Below are 14,719 nucleotides of genomic sequence, written 5' to 3' on the forward strand. Positions count from 1 at the left end.
TGCCTGTGTTGTTCAGAAGTACTATGCAGTGTTCCTTCAGATATGCATGCATATCCGAAGGAACATGCACTGTGTCGACTGTAGTCATTATGAAATAGAGTATTACAGTACCTGTATTGTTCAGAAGTATTATGAAATGTTACTTATTGTATTCATTTGCCAACATCAAGCAAGAAACTTTCAATTAAAATGTCTCCCCTGTATGGGAATATACATAATGAATGTAAGAATGCAGGCAGTAGATGCATGGTTCACGACATACGGAAGTTTGGGTAGCCCGTGATTCATGATCAGGTAGCATAATGGTAAGATGACTGCTCATGATAAGCAGGACATCTGGGTTTTAAACCTGATCGGGCACAAATTTGCATCATTTCACTATACAGCTGATTGTTGTCCATATTTGCAATTGTGAACACATTTCATGTAGACAGCAGACATTGTCTTTATTCCAAAGACTGATTTGATGCAACTTTTCAGATAGTCTGTCCTGTGCAGATCTCTTCATTGCAACTGACATTCATCATTCATTTGCATACTGCACTCATACCTTGGTCTCCATCTACAATTTTTATCCACCCCACTTCCCCCAACACTTCTCTGCAATAACAAACTGACATTTCCTTGATGCCTCAGAACGTGTCCTAACAACTAGTCCCTTATTTTAGGCAAGTTGTGATGTAAATTTCTTTTCTCCCCATTTCATTTCTGTACCACCTCATTAGCTATGCTGTCTACCCATCGAACCGTTAGCATTCTTTTATAGCACTACATTTCAAAAGCTTGCATTCTCTTCTTGTCAGAACTGCTAATCATCCACATTTCACTTTTGTATGAGGCTACAGTCCAAATACGTTCAGAAAAGACTTCCTAACACTGTACAAATGTTCACTTCATAGTGCAGTGAAAATGAAATTTCATATGGCAGAGAGTAGATGAAGAACAGCTGTAATATAGGAAACAGAATGCGTGTAGTCTAGCATCCACAAAATTTGCCACTAAGGAAGAGTAAGTCAGCATAACATAAGAAATATTGTAGACAGAGCGAACCATAATCCTTTAGATGGAAAGCAAATGGTAATGAGAAGGATTTACATGATGGGAAGTATGGGAAAGAGGGACTTAAATCAGGTTCCTGCACATAGCAGCTGGAAAGGAAATACCTCAGGTTTATGCATAGAGTGGCCGGTAAAAAAAAAAAAAAAAAAAAAATCAAATGATCTCCATCTGCAAGCAAGTCTTGTCCCCACAGCCCTGAGGAGTGATATTTGTCATTGTACAGAGCAGATTATGTGAGTCTCCTTCCTCCAACTCTTAAAAAGTGATACCAATGCCATAAACTTCAGAAAACCATGATCTTTGTTAAATTTAGATACTCTTCCTAAAGACTTCTTCATCCAAAGCTAATAACTAGTCCTTTCTTGCCCATGCCGTATGGGGAACTCTCCACATAGATTTAAGGATAGCAATTGTCAAATAATTACATCCAGTAACCTGGATTCTTGTAATAAACACATATCACTCAGTACAATCTTTTACTTGTTCTATTAACCAAGAAAAGGTTTATAAAAACTATAAAATTATCCTTCCCCACTTAAAACCAACAGCAACTATAAATCATACAAAAGTACAAAAAATGAAACACAATTATTTTCTTACTGACTGTAGTTTCACTTGTAGGCTAATACTTGCATTTAATTGAAGTTATTGAAGTTCCTGATACTTCTTCACATTCGCAACATTATACAAAACTTTACTGATGCTGATCACGGTGTCTTGCAATAACAATGCTTCAACGGGCGAGATTTTGATGATTACCCTAGGTTCTTTGTAAAGACAGAAGAATGTCTCTAACTCTTTATTTAATTTTGAGTTACAACCATAGGTTTCAACCAGGACTCCATCCCCAACTTGAATTTGGGCTCTTGTGCTGACTTTTTATACATCCTCTACTTGCTCTCTCCAGATTTTGCAAAAAATTACTGTCTACATTTGATATCTCTATACCTACCATTGCAGTCCATGTAACAATAGTATGAAAAGAATAGTTGCTACTCACCATATAGTGGAGAGGCTGAGTCACAGACAGGCACAACAAAAAACTGTCAGAAAACGATCATTCAGCGAACAAGGACTTCATCGGAGATAAAACATACACACGTACACTCACGCAGATGTAACTCACACACACACACACACACACACACACACACATGATCACAGTCTCTGGCTACTGAGGCCACACTGCGAGCAGCTGTGCATGATGGGAGATGCAAACATATGGTGGGGGTAAGAAGGAGGGTGGTGTGGAGAGGGGGACGGATAGCAGGGTAGGATTGGGAGACAGTGTAGTGCTGCTTGTGGGAGCATACAGGGACAAGGTGGAGAGAGGCTAGGGCAGCTAGATGCAGTTGAGAGGTTAGATGTAGGGCTAGTGGGGGGCGGGGGGACATACTGGAAAAGTCCAGAGGTAAAAAGACTAAGGGTGCGTTGGTGAAATGAAATGGAGGATTGTGTAGTACTAGAATGGGGACAGGGAAAGGCTACAGGGTTAGGACAAAGACTAACAAAGGTTGAGACCAGGCTATGAAGCAGTCATTGAAATGAAGAATGCTGTGTTCAGTGACATGCTTAGCAATGGGGTGGTCCAGCTGTTTCTTGGCCACAATTTGTTGGTGGCCATTCATGCAGACAAACAGCTTGTTAGTTGTCATGCCCACATATAATGCAGCATTGTGGTTGCAGCTTAGCTTGTGGATTTCATGGCGGATTTCACATGTAGCCCTGCCTTTGATGGGATAGATGATGCTTGTGACTGGATTGGAGTAGATGGTGGTGGGAGAATATATATGGGACAGGTCTTGCATCTAGGTCTATTAAAGTGACATGAGTGATGAGGCAAGGGGTTGGGAACAGGAGTTGTGATGGGATGGATTATGATGTTGTGTAGTTTTGGTAGGCAGCGGAATATCATTTCAGGAGTGGTAGGAAGGATATTTCGTAGGACATTCCTCATTTCAGAGCACTATGAGAGGTAGTCGAAACCTTGGCGGAGAAAGTGATTCAGTAGCTCCAGTCCTGGGTGGTTCTGAGCCAAGACGGGAATTCTCCACTGCGACCAGATGGTGGGACTTTGGGAGGTGGTGTGTGACCAGAGAGATAGGGCAAGGGAGATATGTTTTTGTGCAAGGTTGAGAGGGTAATTATGTTCTCTGAAGGCCTCAGTGAGACCCTCAGTGTATTTTGAGAGGGATTGTTCATCACTACAGATGTGGTAGCCATGGGTGGCAGTCAGAGTGTTAGTATTGCTGGTGGTTGGTAGTTTTGATATGGACTGAGGTACTGATGTGGCCATCTTTGAGGTGAAGGTCAACATTGGGTAAGGTGGCTTGCTGGGTTGAGTAGTACCCATTGAAGCATAAGGAGTTAAAGAGTTGAGGTTATGGAGGAATGTGAATAGGGTGTCCTCATCCTTGATCCAGATCTCGAAGATGTCACCAGTGAATCTGAATCAGGTGAAGGGTTTAGGATTCTGGGTGTTTGGGAAGGATTCCTCCACATGGCTGATGAATAGGTAGGCATAAGATGGTGCCATGGGAGTGCCCACAGTTGCACCCCGGTTTTTTTTTGTAGGTAATGCCTTCAAAGTAGAAGTAATTGTGGGTGGGGATATACTTGGTCATGGTGATTAGGAAAGTGGTTGTAGGTTTGGTATCTGTCCAACATTGGGAAAGATAGTGTCTAATTTTGGTAAGGGCATGGGCCTTATGGATGTTAGTGTAAAGGGAGGTAGCATCAATAGTGACGAGCAGGTAACCATGTGGTACATGAACAGGAGCTGTGGAGAGTCAGTGGAGGAAATGGTTGGTATCCTCTACATGGGAGAGTAGGTTGTGGGTAATAGTCTGAAGGTGTTGGTCTATGATAGCATAAATTCTCTCAGTGGGGGAAGCACAGTAACCAGTCATAATTGGGTGTCCTGGATGGTTGGGCTTATGGACTTCAGGAAATAAGTTCTCTCAGTGGGGGGAGCACAGTAACCAGTCATAATTGGGTGTCCTGGATGGTTGGGCTTATGGACTTCAGGAAACATGTAGAAGGTAGGAGTGTGGGAAGTGGGATGGGCCTAAGAATTGTTGGAGAGGCTCGAGATTGTGGTCAATTTCTGACTCGAGCCACTGTGGCAGGGTTTGTAGGTGGATGAATCTGATTTGTGGTGGAGCTTTTGTCCTCAGGTAAGATTAATAAATTTGGGATCAGTTATTAGATGGATGATTGCAGATTTTCTTGCAGATGTTACGTTAGTGTGCATGTTGGAGATTTGGGGAATGATGGTGAGGCAAGGTTGAAGGTTAAGAAATTCAGCGAAGTTAGCAGGGCTGATTTGGGGGCAGTGGGGGTGGATCGTGGTTGAATGGAAGAATGAACTGAGTGAGGCAGGTTTCACCATTGGTCTTTGGTTGAGTCTGATTAGTAGAGTTGGTGGCAAAAAAGTGTTTCTACTGTAAGGACCAGAAGAAGGAGAGAAGGAATTTGACAAGTCCTGCATAATTGAATTTGGGAGTGGGGAAAAAGGTGTGGCCTTTGGAAACGACTGATACTTCTGCGGGGCTAAGGCTTTTTGTGGAAATGTTCATGACTGTGTTTCGTGTCTGTTTAGGTTCTGGATTCTGTATGGTGGTGAGAGTGAGGTTTTTAGGGTGAGGTAAATGTAGTAGGTCTACAAGGCAGGCTTTGTCAGCTGTGAAGGGATGTGGGGAAGGTTTGCAGGTTGTTGTAGAGGAGGTGTACAGTGGTAGTTCAAGGCAGGAGTAGGAAGTGAACAGGGTGAACAGTTTTGTGAGGTAGCATTGTGCATGTTGCTCTAGTTCCTGGTAGGCAATGGTTAGAATGTGTGGTATGGGATCCAGGAATTTTGGGCTGCATAGCAGTAGAATGGATGAAGAGAAGGTATTGGAAGGACGTTTGGGTGTGATTGAAATGCTTTTGCAGCACAATGTTGGTGAGGGTTAAGGACTGGTGGAATCTGAACCCTTTTCGTCATTTTTCCCATGTGTTTGGGTGTGCTTTTGCGATTTTTTTTTGGGCATATTTGCACGTTATTTACGTAGTTTTATGCATTTTTATAGTTCACCATGGATCCTTGCTCCTTCCATCTGCATCAATACATAAAAGTTTCCTTATCCTTTAGCCAGACTCAGTCCCACATACTGTTGCTGCTTTGTCTCTTGGTTCATGGAATCCACCAAATGGCCTTATCATAATATTACCTATCTCTGCCTTCCTCCCATCCTTCCACAATGACTTCCATCTCTTCAATTTCTGTCAGTCCTTAACCCTACCAACATAGTCCTGCAAAAGTATATCAATCAGGCCCAAATATTCTTGCAGTACCTCCTCTCCATCCATAAAATTCTCCTGGTATGCAATCCCAAATTCCTGGATCCCAAATCAAACACTGAAACTGTTGTCTACCAGGAACTAGAGCAAAATGCACAATGTCACCTCAGAAAACTGTCCATCCTGTTCAATTCCTACTCCTGCCTTGGACTACCACTATCCACCACCTCCATAACAACCTCCAAACCTCCCCCACAGCTGACAAAGCCTGCCTTGCAGACCTACTACATTTACCTCTCTCTCAAAACCTCACTCTCACCACCATACAGAATCCAGAACCTAAGCAGACCTAAAATACAGTTATAAACCTTTTCCCAAAAGTCTTAGCTCCGCAGAAGTATCACTCCTTTCCAAAAGCCTCACCTTTTTTCCTGTTCCCAAATTCAATCATGTAGGGCTTATTAAAGATCTCTCTTTCTTCTAGTCTCTTCAGTAGAAGAACTTTTTTGACACCAACTCTACTAATTAGACTCGACTGAAGAACAATGTTGAACCCTACCTGACACAGTTCATTCCTCCATCCAACTGTGATCTGCCCCCACTGCCCCCAAATCATCACTGCTAACTTTGCAGAATTTCTTAACCTTGAACCTTTCCTCACCATCATTCCCCAAATTCCTCATCATGCAAACTAATCTTACATCTACAGAAACAACTAAAATCCACCACCTAAAAACTGATCCCAATCTTAAAATATTACCTGCTGATAAACACTCCACCACTTTAGTTTTGAACCTCGGAGATTACCTGGTGGAAGGACTCCACCAGCTGTCAGATTCACCCATCTGCAACCCTGCCACATTGATCCCATTCCATAAATTGACCAGGATCTCTAGTCTCTCCTAAAATCATTAGGCCCATGCCAGAATCTCGCCCTGGAGTTTATTGCTCGCCTCATCCCTACCACTCCCTGACTCCTACTGTCTACATGTTTGCTAAAGTCCATAGACCCAACCACCTAGGACACCCTGTTGTGGCTGGTTACTGTGCCCCCACTGAGAGAATCTCTGCTCTCGTAGACTGACCACCTCAGCCCATTACCTGCAACCTACCCTCCTATACAGAAGATACAAACTATTTGCTCCACTAACCCACCACAGCACCTGTTCCTTTACCACATGGTGCCCTGATCATCACTACTGATGCCACCACACTTTACACTAACGTCCCTGATGCCCATGGCCTTACCGCTATTGAACACTACCTTTTCTGATGCCCAATGGATTCGTGATCTATACCTCTTTCCTAATCACCATGACCAACTACATCCTCACCCACAATTACTTCTTCTTTGAAGGCATTACCTATAAACAAATCCAGGGTACAGCTATGGCCACTCACATGGCACCATCATATGCCAACCTATTCATCAGCTATCTAGAGGAATCCTTCCTAAAGAGCTAGAATCCCAAACTCACCATCTGGATCAGATTCATTGATGACATCTTCATGATCTGGATCAAGGGTGAGGACACCCTATCCTATCCATATTCCTCCATAACTTTAACACTTTCTGCCACACTCATTTCACTTTGTCCTACTCAATCCAGCAAGCCTCCTTACTTGATGTTGACCTCCATCTCATAGATTGCTACATTAGTACCTCTGTCCCTGTCAAACCTACCAACCACCAGCAATACCTCCACTGTGACAGCTGCCACCCATTCCTTACTAAGAAGTCACTTCCATACAGCTTAGCCACCTGTGTCCAGTGCATCTGTAGTGATGAGCAATCTCTCTTGAAGTAAACTGAGTGTCCCACTGAGGCCTTCAAAGACTATAATTACCCTCCCAAACTTGTACAAAAACACATCTCCCATGCCTTATCTCTTTGGTCACCCACCACCTCAAAAAGTTCCACCATCTGGCCAAAGAGGAGCATTCCCCTCATGACTTAGTACTACCCAGAACTGGAGCAACTAAATCACATTATCTGCCAGGGTTTTGACTACCTCTCACTGTTCTCTGAAGTGAAGAATGTTCTATCCAGTATCCTTCCTACCCCTCCCACAGTGGTTTTCCACTGCCCACCAAGTGTACACAATATCCTCATCCATCCATACACAACTCCTGCTCCCAACCCCTTGCCTCATGGTTCATATTGCTGTAATAGGCATAGATTCAAGACCTGTTTCGTATATCCTCCGACCACCAACTACTCCAGTCAGGGCACAAGCATCACCTATCCCATCAAAGGCAGGGCTATCTGTGAAACCAATCACGTAATCTACAAGCTAAGCTGCAACCACAATGCTGCATTCTACATGGGCATGAAAACTAACTAGCTGTCTATGTGCATGAATGGCCACTAACAAACTGCAGTCAAGAAATGGCTGAACCACCCCATTGCTTAGCATACCACCCAACACAACATTCTTCATTTCAATGACTGCTTCACAGCCGATGCCATCTGGTTCCTTCCCACCAACACCAGCTTTTCTGTTTTGCAGAGGTGGGAACCCTCCCTGAAATCTAAATCTACATCTACATGATTACTCTGCTATTCACAGTAAAATGCCTGGCAGAGGGTTCAATGAACCACCTTCAAGCTGTCTCTGTACCGTTCCACTATCGAATGGCACATGGGAAAAATGAGCACTTAAAGGTTTCTCTTATTTTATTGTGATGATAATTTCACCCTATGAGGTGGATGGCAAAAGAATGTGTTCGCAATTGGAGGAGAAAACAGGTGATTGAAATTTCATGATAAGATCCCATTACAATGAAAAACATCTTTGTTTTAATGATTGTCACTCCAATTCACGATCATGTCTGTGGCACTATCTCCCCTATTTCTCAATAACACAAAATGAGGCACCCTACTTTGAACTTTTTCAATGTCATCTGTCAGTCCCATGTGATGCAGATCCCACATCGTACAGCAATACTTCAGAATAGGGTGGACAAGCATGGTGTAACTCATCTCTTTAGTAGACCTGTTGCACTTATCCTTGTATGCTCCCACAAAAAGCACTGTATCTTCCCCCACCCCTACCCTGCTATCCATCCACCTCCCTACCCCAGCCTCCTCCTTACCCTCACCAATCAGTTGCAACTCCCATCATGTGCAGCTGCTCACAGTGTGGCCCCAGCAGCCAGAGACTGTGATCATGTGTGTGTGACTTGCATTGTGTTTGGGTGTATGTTCTAACTCTGATGAAGGCCTTGTTGGCCTAAAGCTCATTTTCTGACAGTCTTTTTTTGTGTCTATATGTGACTCAGCATCTCTGCTATGTGGTGAGTAGCAACTATCTTTTTCATAATATTGTTACATTCCACCCTGGATTTTCCATTACATTCCATGTGTTAGACCACTTCAACTGTGTGAACAGAAATTCTCCTACTACATTACTTCCAAAGATTTCCAGAGGAACTAACTCAGATCTTAAATGTTGAATTTCATTCAAGTTTATTTTTTTAAATTCATTCACCATATCAATTCATCAGGGATGTCTAGCCAAACGATATGTGCATCAGGGTTGTTCTAGTTCTTCCATGTCTTATGAGTTGGGTTGCTCTGGGTGTATTTTTCATACATTATGTGCTTTTAAGAGTCTTTTGAAATATGTACTGTTAAACTGATTACCATTGTGTGAAGTATTTTGCATGTTTTAAAGTTAGAAAAATAGTCTTTTTTCAGATACCTGGAAGTGCTCTGGCAGTAGCTACTTTTATGTTTGCAGATGCACTTATTTCGACAATGATTCAAGCACTACAATTATATAGATTATTCCAACCATACTCTTAGGTAAGGGCTGTACAGGGCTACTACTGCTAGATCCAACAAAGCTTTAAGGATATTTTTTGTATTTTAGTAATAGTGAAGCAGCTTTTCTGTTTTCACATAAGAGACAATACTGAATAATGGATTACAATATCCTCCTCTTCAATATCCTTCTTAATGCAATGTAGTTATTTAATTGTTTTAAACATTTCCTGATTCCAATGTGTTTACCATGATGATGGATATACTCTATTAATGTGTGCACTGCATGCCAAGGTACACAAGTCCTCCACTTCATGTTTTATGTATGATTCTGTCAGCATAATATCACATAATTAAATAATCATTTATTGCTTTTATCCTTGGGTAAACTATTTTCCTGCACAGAGTGCATCATCACATTTAATGTAAAATAGCTCAATTGCTCATTCATAATTACATTTCATAAGTTTTTGTTATGACACCCCACATTCAGAAAATGAATTTGGAACTTGTTTCCCAGCCCTATAAACTCATGCACATTGGATATGGTATCAGGTATGAAATTCTTTTATCCCTTTACACATTTGATTTCAAAATAAAATTCATCACATTAGATGGTAGTGAAGAATTTTATTATTCATAAGAAAAGTTCTTGCTTGTTATCTGTTTACGTGATAGTATTTCTGCATGCTGGGAGCTACCAAAGTCTTTTGAATCCTCAACTAGTATCAAGACCTTCTTTCTCTGTCACTGAATAATTAAATTTATGTTTGTTTAGTTCAGAGTATGACTAGCAAATGCATTGCGGGGTCGTTTCCCTTTTTGTTATCTGATTTTCCATGCAAGACCTTGCATCCCAAACCATAACCTGAGATTTTAGTGGAGATATGAAATATTTCATCCTGGGATGGTTAAATACCTTGGCATTTATCAGGTGCTCTTTAATCTCATGGAAGTCATTACTTTTGTTCTCATCCCAGCTTTATGGTGGCTTTTATTCCAATAGACACACAATAAAAGATTGTTAATGTAGTTCACTGTTAAAGATTTTTGACAAAAGTCTAGCATTCTTAAAGTGAATTAAGAATCACTGTAATTCTCTCTGGATCAGTTCAGGCTCCTTTGCCATGTATAATATATACCAAAAATTTAATCTCTTTCCTTCCAGAGGAATACTTAGTCAAGGTAACTGTAATTCCCTCCTGATCGTGCTTCCCGCATTAGAATAATACGTTCATAAACCATGTGTTAGAATCAATAACCAGATCATCAACATATAAAATAGCCTTTTATAATAATGAGTTCTCAAATATCATTTCTTACGCTTTTGAATGCAGATACAAAAACACTTTGATTAATAGACAGAGATTCAAACTGATAAGACCACACCACTTTTTGAACAAAAAGATTTGATATGGTCATGAATTGGGATGAACTGACCCCTACTAGTAGCCCACAATCAATTCCATAGTATTGCTGTACAATGTACCATTCAATTTGGCCTATCCATTTTATAATTTGATTTAATGTTCTGGTAATAAAAACTAAATGAACTCCTCTACTTGGTTTTTAATGCTAACAGCGAATTGTTGTATGCACTGTATGATCTTGTAGTGACTGCCTTTTCCAACATTTTCTCAGTTTCAACAGTTCAAAATGGTTCAAATGGCTCTGAGCACTATGGGACTTAATATCTGAGGTCATCAATCCCCTAGAACTTAGAACTACTTAAACCTAACCAACCTAAGGACATCACACATATCCATGCCCGAGGCAGGATTCGAACCTGCGACTGTAGCAGTCGCGTGGTTCCGGACTGCAGCGCCTAGAACCGCTCGGCCACCGCAGCCAGCAGTTTCAACAGTTGTGGCTCCCTTTAAAGATAGAGGAATATGGTACAACAGTTTCAGGAATGGTTTACTGTTTTGTAACTTGTCTTTAGATGCATATCCACCTATAAATCCAAGCTGCACAGCGAGAATTTCTTTACATTTTTTCATAAATTATGGAAGTCCTTTTCTTTTTTCACATATTGAGTTACTTTCTTTTGACCTGTTAGGTATAAAGTCAGTAATATTTCCATTGTTTCTGTTACATTTACATCCTCCAGTTCATCTTTTACTATGAAGAGGGTAGTACATCCTCAAACAACGGAAATTCTGGAATGGATAACAACAATACTATGGAAAGGATAGATTGCTACTCACCATATAGAGGAGATGCCGAATTGCAGGCAGCGACAACAAAAAAAACTGCTATACGTTTCAGCTTTCAACTGAAAGGCCTTCTTCTGAAGAAGAAAACACACACACACAAACACAATCACAGATGCACAACTCACACATAAATGACCACAGTCTCTGACTACTGAGGCTGGTCTGAGTAGTAACTGCAAATGGTGGGAGGAGCAATTAGACAGTGAGGTAAGGAGGAGGCATGCAGTGAGGAGGAGAGGGAACATCAGGATGGTGTGGGGGAAGATGTAGTGCAGCTTGTGGGAGTGTGAAGGGATTTGTGAACAGGAACAGGGTAGGGCTACTAGGTGATCCAAGAGGTTTGGGTTAAAGGGGAGGAGAGAAGTAGAGAAGGGGAAAAGAACTAGTGATGGCAGATATCCACCATCTTGTATTTAGTTCAGTTCATTGATCAGTATGGATTGCAAAAGAAAATCTATGTATTATATAAAGGAGAACTTTTCAGGAAGACACAGATGTAAAACTTGCAAAGAAATCAATGCTACCACCTGATGATGGGCTCAGACCCAAAACTGGTAATGGTACAATAAAATCCATTCAAACAAAACTTGTACCTGGTTGCAATGTTTCCTACAGTGTAAGTTATAGATGTGCTGGCATTCATGTAACTGCAATATCTGCTGTATTATAAACTAATAAGAATTTCGCTTTAATGTGGCAGCCATTACACACTGAATGTATTGGTCCCTGAGAATATTGCCCGTATTATTGTCTACTCTCTTCCTACGATGTTAGCTTCTGCATCAGTCCCATTCTAAACAGGGCAGGGAATACCATAGCACAATTTTTGTAACTCTTGTGCTGCATGGAGGTCCCTATTGAGTAATTCTATAGTTAATTAGTAACTGGAAATAAGCAAAATAAACAAATTTCTTAATTTTTACATCACCTATATTACCAGACTTAATACATTGTCATCCACAGTTGTTTTACAGTCTGAATTCCTTTTACATTTCTTATAGCTTAGTGTATGTAGATCAGGGAGCTTAAAATAAATTTGTCTTACTATTGTTTAGTTTTTAATTTACATTTTATAATAGTGATTTCTGAACTTTCCTTGTACAGTAAGTCTTATACATAGAATTGTTTGACAGACGAGAAACCCATTTGCAGTACAGCCACATTTAAGAAAATGTTTTGATGCTATTGCAAAACTGGAATTTGGTGTGCATGAGAAGGAGGGAGAATCTGGTGAAACAGCCGCAACAGTAATGACTACTGACATTGTAGCAATGATATCACCAGAAGGAGAGAGAGTAGCTCTTGGACAGGTTTGCTTCTGATTTTTACTGTTGTTTATTAAGCCAAAAGTAGTTAAGAATGTTTTCCTTTTTAGAGTTTTGAAAAAACACAAATGGATTGCAACATATATCTGAGTTTACAATAATTTTTTTGATTTTAAATATGAAATTTCATTGAATATTGTTCACTTATTTTACAAAGTCAAGAATACTTGCATATGAAAAGAACCTGTAGTCTGCCTCTATACTTTATCTTATATTTTATACCTAAAAACAAAGATGATGTGACTTACCAAATGAAAGTGCTGGCAGGTCGACAGACACACAAACTAACACAAACATACACACAAAATTCTAGCTTTCGCAACCAACGGTTGCCTCGTCAGGAAAGAGGGAAGGAGAAGGAAAGACAAAAGGATATGGATTTTAAGGGAGAGGGTAAGGAGTCATTCCAATCCCGGGAGCGGAAAGACTTACCTTAGGGGGAAAAAAGGACAGGTATACACTCGCACACACACACATATCCATCCACACATACACAGACACAAGCAGACATTTGTAAAGGCAAAGAGTTTGGGCAGAGATGTCAGTCGGGACGGAAGTACAGAGGCAAAGATGATGTTGAAAGACAGGTGAGGTATGAGCGGCGGCAGATTGAAATTAGAAATTAGCGGAGATTGAGGCCTGGCGGATAGCGAGAAGAGAGGATATGCTGAAGGGCAAGTTCCCATCTCCGGAGTTCTGACAGGTTGGTGTTAGTGGGAAGTATCCAGATAACCCGGATGGTGTAACACTGTGCCAAGATGTGCTGGCCATGCACCAAGGCATGTTTAGCCACAGGGTGATCCTCATTCCCAACAAACACTGTCTGCCTGTGTCCATTCATGCGAATGGACAGTTTGTTGCTGGTCATTCCCACATAGAACGCTTCACAGTGTAGGCAGGTCAGTTTGTAAATCACGTGGGTGCTTTCACACGTGGCTCTGCCTTTGATCGTGTACACCTTCCGGGTTACAGGACTGGAATAGGTGGTGGTGGGAGGGTGCATGGGGCAGGTTTTACACCGGGGGCGGTTACAGGGGTAGGAGCCAGAGGGTAGGGAAGGTGGTTTGGGGATTTCATAGGGATCAGGTATAAAATATGTGAATCCAGAAAAAATGTATCTTTGGACATAAAATAAATAATAGTAATGTTATGAAACTTCTGGCAGATTAAAATTGTGTGCCAGACTGAGACATGAACTCAGGACCTTTGCCCTTCCTGTGCAAGTGTCTACCAACTGAACTACCCAAGAATGACTCAGGACCCATCCTCACAGCTTTACTTCCGACAGTATATCATCTCTTCCTTCCAAACTTCAATGAAGCTCTCCTTTGAAACTTGCAAGAACATGGAAGAATGGATGGTGTGGAGACATGGCTTAGCCACAGCTTGGGGAATGTTTCCAGAATGAGATATTCACTCTGTAGGGTAAGAGATGAAGTTGTGACAGAAGTGAAAATGTGAGGACAAGTTGTGAGTCATGCGTGAGCAGCTCATTTGCTAGAGCACTTACCCACAGAGGTCTTGAGTTTTAGTCTCAGTCTGGCACACAGTTTTCATTCACCAGGAAGTTTCATATCAGCACACACTCCACTGCTGAGTGAAAATCTCATTCTGGAATAATAATGTTAATTAATAATAATGGCCATACTAAAAATGTGTGGTTAATTTTAAAGTTTGTTGGCATCATTGTGTGTCTATGAGGGAACTATACAACTCTCCCATTGCACAAGAACTTTTGCCCTGCTTCCTGAAAATTAATTGAACTGCAAACAGAAAAGGCTGGAAAAATGAAAATGTGATCAGTACACTGTGGTTGTGGTTTACTACATGATTTTTTAAAAATTTTAATGTAAATAGTTTAGAAGTAAGGACCACTCACCAAATAACAGAAGCATTGAGTCATCAACAGGCACACACAAAAAGGAAGGAAACCTTGCTAGCTTTCAGAAATAAATCCTCCATTCCCAACCTCTTGCAAGGTTCAAGGCTTTCCCAATATGCCGACCCAGCACTTCCTGCTCCATTTATGCTGCAGGCTCATCAGTGGCAGGGCTGATTGTGAAAGCAGACTT

The 14,719-nt window shown here is 41.2% G+C and overlaps 1 protein-coding gene across 1 annotated transcript in view; it reads left to right on the plus strand.

The window, feature by feature from the left end:
* LOC126188640 (dynein axonemal heavy chain 6) overlaps positions 1-14,719 on the plus strand; it is a 1,044,937-nt gene that overhangs the window by 237,616 nt on the left and 792,602 nt on the right. The window contains exon 62 of the mRNA XM_049930241.1: positions 12,456-12,632. Coding sequence (XP_049786198.1) covers positions 12,456-12,632 — 177 coding nt within the window. The remainder of the gene's footprint in view (positions 1-12,455; positions 12,633-14,719) is intronic.

The sequence above is a fragment of the Schistocerca cancellata genome, chromosome 5 (assembly GCF_023864275.1).
Source record: "Schistocerca cancellata isolate TAMUIC-IGC-003103 chromosome 5, iqSchCanc2.1, whole genome shotgun sequence".
Taxonomy (NCBI): domain Eukaryota; kingdom Metazoa; phylum Arthropoda; class Insecta; order Orthoptera; family Acrididae; genus Schistocerca; species Schistocerca cancellata.